This window comes from Coffea arabica, chromosome 7c (assembly GCF_036785885.1).
Source record: "Coffea arabica cultivar ET-39 chromosome 7c, Coffea Arabica ET-39 HiFi, whole genome shotgun sequence".
Lineage (NCBI taxonomy): Eukaryota > Viridiplantae > Streptophyta > Magnoliopsida > Gentianales > Rubiaceae > Coffea > Coffea arabica.
The window spans coordinates 6070765-6082569 of record NC_092322.1 but is presented as its reverse complement, the minus strand read 5'-3'; the positions used below and the strand labels follow the sequence as shown (position 1 = coordinate 6082569).

The 11805-nt window shown below is 37.2% G+C and overlaps 2 protein-coding genes across 3 annotated transcripts; one reads left to right on the top strand and one right to left on the bottom strand.

Moving 5' to 3' along the window:
- Positions 1–773: 773 nt before the first annotated feature.
- Positions 774–4691, top strand: LOC113699276 (uncharacterized). Of its 2 annotated transcripts, XM_027219523.2 has the most exons (8): positions 774–1176; positions 2033–2077; positions 2257–2386; positions 2930–2999; positions 3074–3122; positions 3467–3564; positions 3832–3970; positions 4265–4691. In XM_027219523.2, the coding sequence occupies exons 1-8, from the start codon at positions 832–834 to the stop codon at positions 4448–4450; spliced, it is 1062 nt and encodes a 353-aa protein (XP_027075324.2). In that variant the 5' UTR covers positions 774–831; the 3' UTR covers positions 4451–4691. The 2 variants fall into 2 exon arrangements, with proteins under 2 accessions (XP_027075324.2, XP_027075325.2); XM_027219524.2 differs by lacking the exon at positions 3467–3564 and having other exon boundaries at positions 2930–2992.
- Positions 4692–5288: 597 nt separating this feature from the next.
- LOC113699275 (mannose-6-phosphate isomerase 1) lies at positions 5289–10010 on the bottom strand. Its single transcript, XM_027219522.2, has 5 exons — positions 9512–10010; positions 8966–9133; positions 8109–8318; positions 6418–6684; positions 5289–5808 (listed from the first exon to the last, which is right to left on the bottom strand). The coding sequence occupies exons 1-5, from the start codon at positions 9860–9862 to the stop codon at positions 5506–5508; spliced, it is 1299 nt and encodes a 432-aa protein (XP_027075323.2). The 5' UTR covers positions 9863–10010; the 3' UTR covers positions 5289–5505.
- Positions 10011–11805: the final 1795 nt, after the last annotated feature.

The following is an 11805-nucleotide window of genomic DNA, read 5'->3' as shown; positions in this document are numbered from 1 at the left end:
CGAGTAATCAAAATTGCTCAAGTCTATGTACCATTTGGAATCTAGGAACTAGAAAGATACTGTGGTTATTGCAGGAAACTATTCCCTCGGTTTATATTTCTCAACGATGATTGTGCTTTATATTTTAAATAATAAAATTATTACGATTTAAGAGACCCTTTTTTTGTTGGCAACCATAAGGTTATACAAATAGAATAGAATAGATTAGACATTCTCTTTGGACCCCTCTCCCTCTATTTTTTTTCTTTGGTCAATATGATAGATTATCCTATACTAGGGGGAAGGGGAAGACCCGAAGCAATCCAAAGATAATTTGAAGAGAACTGAATCACCAACGGACCAGATGGATATACTACGCATCAACCTAAATTTTTTAAGCAGTGCCACTTTAATGTGGCTTCTCAACCCACCAATCTTTAATGCATTGGTGGTAGCTACCAACTCAAAGGCTGGTCATCGATTCCTCTTCTTTAGAATATGATATATTAGGTTATACAAATATTATGATTTAACGGTAAAAAAATACTTATTCCACCGTTGCAGTAAATTTGTCCCGAGGATGTGATAGGCAAAAGGGAAAATTGTAAGTTAGTAATTACGGCTGTCGGAAAGAGAAAAAGAAAAAAATACTTCTAATTCCAAGATCCAAAACGTTGAGGCTACAATGGCATGAATGTAAAAGTTTAATGACCGAAATTACAAATTCATTAACTAGTAGGGGTTAAAAAGTCAAAAGGACAACTCCTTGGCGATAAAATTCAAGCCGGGGATTGGTGAAACAGTGCTGCTGAAACCGTAGGTTAGCTTTGCTTTGTCTCCCAAATCCCAGCAATGGCTACTCTGAGTTTGACTACGAGCATGATCCCGAGAAAGAGCAGAACCGCCATAATGCCAAGAGCTGCGCTCAATCAAGAATACAAAATGCGGGTTCCATATGAACTGAAACAAGGGCAGTCACGTCGTTTCCACAAGCTTCCCTCTGGGTTGAACATGGAGGTTATCTTCCAAGAGGGCCTAAAGCACAAAAGCTCAGACGAGAGGCAAGAGGAATCTCAAATCCCACCATTAGTGTTCGTTCATGGGAGCTTTCATGCAGCTTGGTGCTGGGCTGAGCATTGGCTGCCGTATTTTTCCCAAAATGGATATGATTGCTATGCTCTCAGCTTATTGGGTCAGGTACTCTTGTGTTAGTTGTGGCTGTGTAGAGCTCTTGAAACTCAGCTTTGATGAAATATTATCGAGAATGTTAATTAAGAAAGATACATCAAAGTTATGAATTACTGATATAAATTTCCGTGGTTTAGATATGTGGATGATTGGATTTATGTTCCTTAACGCCTAGACTGCCAATCTAAATTTCTCTGACAAAATATAGCTTCCTAATTTCTTTTTATACTATTATTTTTGAGTAATCGATAGCCAAAAAAATATTTGCTTCAGATTAATTCACGGAAAGTCCAATCCAAGAATGTGGATTAATCTTGATTTACATGGCTTTGAGCAATTCTTATCTCAAGAAATGAGAAGGTACATAAGTTTAAAGAAAACTGAGAAGAAAAACATTTGGTCTATATTGATAAATTGCTAACCATCATTAGTCTCAGTTGAGCATGGCCCCTTCTTGCATCAGGCTCCTCATCCCTTCTCCCCTCTTAACCAAAACCATGTATAAGTGCTAATGCAGCATCAGGAAACATGTAAGCTTGATTTTCTACAAGCCTTCTAGTGTACTCGATGATATGATAGTGTAAAGAATGTGCCTTTTCCGTTTCTGCTATTGCTTATCAGTGATCTTTGTCTTGCTCAAAAGACATCCCATTTGGAATATCTTGAAATTGGAGTAAAAGCTTCAAAACCTTTTGGAAGGAACCCTTTCGGAGCTGGTTAAGAATGGACACCATTATCCCAGCCCGGATCCAGCCGGGTTCTATTGATTATTCCCCCTTCCCAACAGTTGTACCTTGTCTTGGGGCTTTATAATACACGTAAATATGATATCAGATGCTGATTCAATTTCTCACTATTGTGTCAGGGAGAAAGCGATGATCCTGCTGGTCCTGTTGCTGGTACTCTCCAGGTATTGTAGCTCAAATTGCCAATCCTTTCTAAGTACTTATAGAGCAGTGGGAATAGGATAAGGGAAAAAATGAACAAGAGAAACTGATATAGAGAGAGTACCTTTCTCAGAGATTAAGCCTTAAGTGCTTCCTGCGTTTATCTTATTTCTCCCACTAAACCAGTTTAATTCTGCAGTAGACACATGCAGGTAATGTTGCTGACTTCATCCAGAAAGAACTCAAACTGCGCCCTGTCTTAATAGGACATTCATTTGGGGGACTGATCGTGCAATATTACGTTGCTAATATGAGATCCAACAAAATTCAAGGTAATTTTAAAATTTTGGAGATATAAACATGTTTAGGAAGGCAGAGTGAATCTACTATGGCTACTGGATATTAGACTGAAATACAAACATATTTTAACTCCAATGTCAGATGCTTATCACCCTCAAATTTCAAGCTTGATAACTAAGCTATCCAATGCTAAGAACAAAAGGACATATAGCAAATAGATCGCCTTTGAGTGGCTAACCTTGTTTATTTTGGAGAAAGGAAATATATTGTTTCCTGAACCATAAGGTTCAAATAACTGTGACAAGGGTTGCCTCAAGGATGAACTGTCATAAATCTGATATCTAGTCAGGGATGCGTGAAATTTACATAGGTTATATGCCAAAGTACTTTCCTTCAGGGTGATTGCTCCATCCTTCTTCTGGAAAAAGCAAACTTGTAGTAGCTTTTGTGACTTTTTAAATCACAAGCATGATTAACATAATTTTTTATTTACTGTAATTGGTAACAAATTCTTTTATCAGATAAGTTACTTGTGATCACTTTTGGCTGTTTCTTTTCTTGGCTTTTGTGTCTAGAGAGTGGAAGGTTGCACTCCTATCTTGCTGGTGCAGCGCTGGTTTGCTCCGTACCTCCTTCTGGTAATAGGTGATTGCCTGTGCAACAACCTCATCTTTCCCATTACTTATGGCAGACTAACATATTTCGTTCACTTTATCCAGCCAAGCAGTATGGCGATATCTCTTCTCCAAACCTATTGCTGCATTTAAGGTCTCTGTTTCTTGCTGTGAATATATTGACACTGCTTCTATTGCATCCTTAAAAGAGCGTCTTAATAATGTCATTCTTTTACTTCCTCATTTATTTCTACTTTTCAGACTGTTATTTTTAAGATTTGGACAGATCATTTGTGAACTACTATACTCTTAATTCTAATTTTTCTTCTTTGAAAGCATTACTTAGTTTGAGAAACTTCATAGTTTGTCTGCCTACGAGACCATTCAATCACAATTGCATAAAACTTGCTTTGTCAATGCTTGGCAAACTTCTGTGTCACCTTCTTCTTTTGGTAACAATTTTTCTTTAACCTTCAGTGTCCTTAAAAATTTTTACAGGTAACTCTCAGCTTGGCAGCCAAAGCTTTTCAAACTTCCCTGCCTCTTTGTAAGGAAACGTTTTTCTCTGTTTCCTTGGAGGATCAGCTGGTTTTACGGTGTGTACTTCAGAAACTAACAGCTGCCATTAGTTGAAATTAATGTAACATTACCAAATGTTGCAATTAATAAATTTGTGTTGATGTAAAATCAGCAGGTTAGAAAACTAGGTGTATTGCCTAAATTGATGTAGCTTAAACTCTGTGTACAGTTATTAAGCCAAAATATTGGTCTAGAAGATTGTTTGGTTTCTTTCATTGGAACTCCCTTCTGCTATTTTTCTGCACTGAATAAGCTTTGCAATAAAAATTTTTTTTTCTCTTCAGTTACCAAAAGTTGATGACAGAAAGTTCGAGGATGCCGTTGTTTGACCTAAGAAAGCTAAATGCCTCACTTCCTGTTCCTTCGGTGAACAATTCTTGTGCAAAAATTTTGGTGCTGGGCGCAAATGATGACTTCATAGTGGTAAATTCAGCTTCAATAGATATTCCGATTAAATGCAGAATTTATTACTCACAGTGCATACATTAAATGTTGATTTTTGTTGTCACTGCTAGCATCTCCATTAGACAGATAGCTGATGTAGAAGTAAACATGAACCTGAAGAGAACTTATGATGTCTTTATTGATTCTTGATTCTCATGCCGCTGGAGTGATTTCTATTGCTTTCAACTTTTTTCCATATTACACTGGGATCGCTCTTAAGGAGTAGTATGCAGAAAATTTGAAGTGCATCTAAGACCATTTAAAATTTTGTAGGATATGGAGGGACTGAATGAAACAGGCCGGTTTTGTGGTGCGTCACCTATCTGCCTCGAAGGAGTAGCCCATGACATGATGTTGGATTGCTCGTGGGAGAAAGGTGCTGAAGCACTCCTGCTGTGGCTCAGTGGATCTGATAAAGAGGTGGCTAATACAGAAAAAGGCCGGCCTATGGCTGTGTAAATTTGCTTGGACGTATGTGTGCCTGGGCGGAGATGAGGAAATTCATGCGGACACATGACTAGGCTTCTCTTCTTCATATTTCTCTCCCGCTTTGTTTTTTTTATCATGGGAAACAAGTCCCTTTCAAGTCATCAAACACTAAGCTATCAATTACAGATTGCATTTCATTGTAGAAAACAAAAGAGCGCATCTGTTTGATTCTTGATACCAAAGAAAACGTTTTCGGCTCGAGTCTCTTACACACCCAAGTCCAAGAAGGGGCTTCAGAAATGACCCCTTCGTTACCATAATGATGAAAAACAACCATTAGCTTCGCCAACCCATCTTTTTTAATGTATCTGCCTGATTATTAAACAATTGCGTGGCTATCCCCTAGTCAAATCAAAAAAAAAAAAAAAAAAAAAAACTGAAACAGTTCAATATCAGGAGAATAGTGCTCTATATCCACTTATTTATCATTTGATTCATAAATGATTTGTAACATTAGCATTGAAACTTAAATTCTTTCCCAGCTACAAACAGAAAATAGCTACCAAACACACGGCTAAAGAACAAACATGTTGAACAAAAATGTATCAGCGTTGCTTGCAGGCGCTCTTTAATAATCCCTAGTAGTATAGCACACGCAAAGCTGATAGTGAAGAATGTATTGACAGATTCAATTTAATCATTGGCTCATAAGGTGTTAGCGTCGCACGAGCATCCGGTTAACTAGTACTCAACGCGGGAAGGAAGAAGTTAGATGTGTACCAAATTCTCTCCCTTGCTTGCTGGCAGTCTCTATGGACCGAAGGTTGCTCCACAGAACCAACAGTGAGGAATAAAAACCAACAAAAAGTTGACGCGACCGGAACAAGCTTTTACCACATTATATAACACGTTTGGCCATTCATGCCCAGGAAAGAAAATTCAAGTGATATATATATATATATATACATTATTAGCTCTGCATATACAAGCATATCTAATATATTATACGAGAGAGACAGTACATGCCACATCGCGTGCGACTGTTACCGTGCTTCTTGGATGAGATGTTTCCATAAACCACCAGCTTAGAAAAACTTGCTATTGACGCCAGCTCTATACAAACTCAAGCCCGATGTAGTTGTTACGGTGATCTCTGTGTTCGCAGGTGAAAACAGTACATCACCTTCACCAACTAACTCCTCGGATGTACTAGATATCGTTCCCTGTCCCCCAATGACAAGATAAATTGCAGGACCAGGGACTGATGGAAAAACCACAGATGATCCTTGGGGAAGAATGCACCGGTCAACCTCAAACTCATCAAAAGGTGGTGGGTATCTATGCACATACGGATTCAAAGCAACACCATCAAGAATCTCTGGTAACCCCTGCAGCAGCCATCCATCAGACTAAATCAACCAACCTAAGCCGTTAAATTGAATATAATAAAACCCGGACAAACTTTGAGAAAAAAAAAAAAAGAGCAGGGGAACACAGAGCGAAACAGGCATAAAAAGGGCTTCGAACTAAGAATAAATCGAAGAGGTTTGCAGGTCAATTGGTTACTCACTGCAATAAGTCTACATGATCTTTGCAAATAAACAGTGTCCAGCTGAAAAAACTCCTAGCCCAACATGATGAATCATTATGGAAACCCAGACACAGGGCAAACCATAGCCACTTATCCATAATATACATTTCATGTGAAAATCAAGATATTGATCTCAACAACATCACTGAAAAGATTCAGGATCAGCAAAAATCTGAATCTTTACTGTATGGCCAAATTGGATTTCGCACTATTTATAACAGGCAGCCATTCGAATTACCAGCACCTTTCAAGTTCAAAGTAACTACTTATTGCTCCTTCAACAGAAAAGGATCTAAAAAAACTACACAAGTTTAAAACTCAAAAAATGGAAACTCAAAAAAAAAAAAAAAAAAAGTGTACCAAGAATGAGGAATTATTCATCCATGAACTTGAATACTATCCTTACCTGTTTGTATGTGAGCATGGAACAAAGAGTTTGGACATCCCGGCTCTTTGGAGTTAGACCAGCTCGGACAACATTGTCTGAAGTTGCCATGCACTCTATACACTCTCCATAGATATATGCATGAGGCTCATCTGCCCCTAAATATAAAGCTTGACCAGGTTTAAGTTTAATATAATTCAGTAGGAATGCTGCTAGCAAACCAATATCAGCTGGATACTGCTTTTCAAGCCTCAATACTAGGTGTTCCTTATCTGTCAGCTCCCTTGCCTAATTAACATGAGAAAAACAAAGTTGTCATGAAGCTGGATCGGTTACAAGACTACAGGAGAATGCAAATGCAAGTGACCATTAAAATATATTATAGCTGCAGCCTGCATGAGGTCAGTAGTTCAAGATTATGCCTTATGCACCAAATCATTCATTACAATCATAAACTTCATTGCACATGATATATAAAAACCATATAAAAATGGTAAGAAAACCACAATGCATTGCACATGACATATAAACTTCATTCAAAACATCAAACCATATGCACATGGTTCTAGATACGTAAACATGATTCACAAGATCAAATCATCTTCTTACAATCATAAATCAGACTTCGGTCATCTTTGAGAAAAGATTTAAGTCTAACCTCATTGTGTATAATTAAACAAAATTCAGTACTCAAGCTTGTTCAAAATCTCCTAGTCTCTGTACAAGCTTCAGGTAAAAGTTGACTAATACTGGAGATGTGCATTATTCTCAAACCCAGCCCCATTGACAAGGCTTAGAATTGCTTCGATTTGGTTTCGTACAGAGAGGTTCGGAAAATCAATCATCTTTGAGTAATGATTAAACTTCTTCAGATTATGCTTTCCAGGATGAAAGGCTTCATATGATGGGCAAATTGTTTACTTAATACAGAAATTTTGGTACATCAACCACATCTTGACTGGCATTAACAGATAAGGTTCAATTAATATAATTCCAATTTTTCCAAGACTGATCTCTAACTTCTTCACTTTAAAGTCAAACAACTTGGCATCAAATCCTCTCCCCGCTCCTCCCAAAAAAAAAAAAAAAGGGCCTCCCAAGGGGAAAAAACAACAAGAAGAAAAGGGAGGAGAATGAAGATGTTAGAATTTCAATGATAAGAAAAGATAACATCCATAAAAGTATTTGGTGCTCACTTCCCAAGTGATGACGAATGTGGACATCACTTCAAATGGGCACATGACTAGTAATACAACTCTCCCTAACCTGTTATAGCTACTTGATATCCCAAGACCAACTCATCAGATCAAGAAGTATACAAAGTCCAGTTACTTTAGATAACAAAAACACAGCATAAGAGGAAAAAATAGTTGCATCTATCTCGGCACACAAGCTCATAAAAACACTGAAGACTAAATTTATATATACACACCAATTCTGAGGCCAATTAGAACCCAAGAAGTACTGAAGAACCCCAGGATGGAGCTAGTCAAACATGGGCAAATCATTGAATACCTAACATGTGCCAGCAAAACTGGTCCTGCCTTCCCAATTAGGGCCTAAGTTTCTAACAGTCAAATGCTATTGCATAGAATGCAATAGTACCAAGATAAGAATATAACAAGAGCAGAAGAAGTTCAACAGTCATGTCACCCACTCGAAGAATTTCGACAACTCTTGATTACAAATTTAAAATATAAGTCCACAGGTACCTCATTTTTTATACTCAGACGACTAATCAATCTGGATAGAGCTTGTGCAATCACATCCTTACTAGCTGCCATGAGTTGAGTAAATATAAGCTGAAGAACTTCTTTTGCTTTCTTGACATCCTCCTCATGAACACACAACAGTTCGTCGACATATTTTGTGCCAACCACCTCTACAATCTCAGGAACATTGTGAACAACACTCTTCAGCTCCTGGAGAAACAATAACAAGATTTGTAATACATTTCAACAAAGTCACATTGCACGACTGCAGGAATTTAAAACAATTAAAGTTCAGGTCATTAGCTGTACATATTTTTATTGTGAAGTTTCTGTATGTCCTCAAAAACAACTATATGCAACAACAACAACAGCTCCAAAACATTTGTCGTGTATCATGGACGATAGAGACCGTGAACATCCGCAAATGCACTAAGAATATTCCACTCCAATGTTTGAGCAAAACACCGGCGTATGCATGTAAACAGAGATCCCATCATATTACAATGAATTCTTAGCCAAGCATAATGAAAAAACATGCTTCCAAATTTTTCAAGCCCTTACTACCAAATTCTTACCCGAGCATAATGAAAAAACATGCTTCCAAAATTTTCAAATGCTTAATACCAAAGTTTATAGATCCAGTTGTGTTTATATCATTGCTTGAAACAAATTTCCTTTTTGTTGGTATCATCGAGACAAGATTAGGAGTATACACTCATGATTAAGAAGCACAAACGCAATTGCTACTAGATGTTGCTGTGTCATTCGGCTATAGGGGACTTTTTCCCTTTTCCAGCCGCAAAAAAAAATGCACATGTGAATAAAGAAGCTGCAGATGTTAATATTTGTTACGTTACCTCAAGACTGATAAACCCACATAAGGCCTCAAATTCAGTTAGGGCCAAAGCCATTTCAGGCTTGTGATTGGGATCCTTATAAACATTTGGTTGCGCCTTGTGCAAAATGGTAGCCAACTCTTTGTTTGGATGAGCTTGAATTGACAAGGCTTTCGCAATTGACAGCACCTAAAATTTAATCCATCAATCAGAGAGCCAGAAAAATACCACTTATAAACCCAAAAAAAAAAAAAAGCCTGGGCACCCCCATCAATAAACAAATACCACTCATAAACCCAAAAAAAAAAATAAAATTCCTTGGCACTCAAAAACAAATAAAACAAAAAAAAAAATTTCTCGACACCCCTGCCCCATCAATTACCTGAAGAAAACGAAAGATCAGTATGAATAACTCTTAAATTTTCTCAGAATTAGGGAGAAAGGTTGGCTCAAATACTAGCAAAACTTTAAGCCAATATAGACGAGTACAAAAATGCTCAGAACAAATAAATTAACAAAATAACTCCGTTAAAGCAACTAAAAACAACAGAAAAAGAAGACCAGTACCTTAAAGAGAAAGGGCAGGTTGGGACCCCAGCGATCATAGACCTTATCCCCTAGAAAAGCCCTGGGATTTTTCTCGATCAAATCCTTCAAACTGAGCAACTCCTTCTCCGCCGCCGCTGCCGTTGCCGTTTCTGGTGCAACATAGGAGGGTCCGGAGTCATGAGTACCCATCCAGAATTCAGCGTAAGGCTTCCCATCCTCAGCCTCTGCCTTACAATTCCTCTCATAAAGCCGCGCCACACTGGATTCCCGCCCAATGCGACCCCAGTCATAACTCTTTACCGAACATCTCAACCTCAGCAGTCTCCCCTCCTGACCAGCAACCGCCGCTGAACGATTATTAGCCTCCATGGAGCACTGCAGCAAAAAAAGACCAAAACCAAAACCACCCTAGAGAGTGAAAGTAGAATGAACACTTAAAAAGGAGGCGTTTCGGAAGTGAGCAGCCTGGGGATGTCTGAGAATTTATTTAAAGCGGGAGTCGGAGCAAGTTCTGTGTTCGAAGGACACAACGTCCGACGGAGAACAATCACAGTCGGAGTAACGGAGTTAATTAATTAAATAAATAAATAATTCAGAAAATATCGTCAGATTTATAGTAGTACTACTACAGGGAATGGAGATGTGTTGTTTTTCAGGGCACGGCGTTAGCTGACGGAGCCGTGAGGATCGTGGGGTGCTAATATTTAGCATTTATTTTAGACGGTTGATGGTGATGTCAAATATGCGGGAGATGACGGATTTAGGGCCCACAAGCTCAGCGATGATGAAAAAGCACCAAACGAAGGAAAGAGACGGATGGATGGGAGGAGTCTGAGGAAAGAATCGGGTACTTGGCAAATCACGAGTGAAGTGCCAAAGCGGTATGTTCTTCGGATTCTAGTGTTGGACTCCTGACACCTGCGGTTTTCTAGGCCCCGCAAACTTTGATGTCCAAAACTACGTGGAGCTCTGTTGAAAATTTTTCAATCAGGTTTGTTTTTTCTTGACAAAAAAATAAGGGATAATTTCAGAAACCTCCCCTGAGGTTTTTGACACTTTCACTGGCACCCCTGAGGTTCTCAAAATTTCACTGACCTCCCTTGATAGAAAATTGAGCCCCCTTGCTAACATCATGAAGGCCAAAATTACAAATATATCCTATGAAGTTGGGAATTTATTACTGAAGATGGAGTGTATTACTACTGTTTAGTTGGAGAAAAAATGCATCTTAAGTGATTAATCAAGCTTAACAACAATAACACAAACTTGATGGCTAATACATGAATTAAAGCTAGACTAGGGAGTAAGGCGCCATTTTTGTGCCTGCTGTGAATATATAAATGTTTTTAAGTAAAATTCAAAAAAATGTTACAGTAACTTCTTACGAAAAAAACTAATAGGTTATCTATTTAACATAAATTAATCATTTTTTAAAAAAGAAATATCCTATAAAGTACAAACTCTTTATGGTTTTTCTCTATTAAATGAACCAAGTACCGGGTTTTATGGGCATTTTATTTTGAATCATTTAATTTATGTTAAGTTCATAAATATTTGCAAATAAAATTCAAAAGCTGTTACACAAGTATTTTTACGATAGGAAAAGTAGCATGTTTTGTATTTAATATAAATGAAGTATTTGAAGGTAAAAAAAAATTTTCATAGCATACAAGTTCTTTACAAGTTTCTTCCATTGTATGGATAAAGTACTAGCTAGCTATTTATGAGCAATTTAATTTGCATCATTTAATTTATATTAAATACATAAATGTTTATAAGTGAAATTAAAAAATTGTTACACTAATATTATTACGAAAGGGAAACTATTAGGTTTTGTATTTAACATAAATTAAATACGTGAAAGTAAAAAAAAAATCACCCACTTTTTACTAGCTCTTTACAAGTTTTTTCTATTATATGAATAAAGTACAAGTTATTTATAGGCATTTTACTCTGAATCATTTAATTTATATTAAATATACAAATGGTTGTAAGTAAAATTCAAAAAGTATTACACTCATATTTTTACGAAAGGGAAACTGATAGGTTCTGTATTTAACATAAATTAATTATGTGAAAGTAATACTCGTAGGTAATTTAATTAGTTTAATTAGTTACTTAAGTTATGTGAAATAGATAACATACTAGTTGACTTAAGATTTATGAAAACCGGCATTTTCCCTGGCACATCTAGTGCTTACAATTTTTTGTATTGTACTTACACCCCCTCAACTTTAGTAATTTATTATTCTTTCAATCTTCTACTAATACAAGGAGCAAAGGGGCAGCCGTGGAATAAAAATTCCTTCACA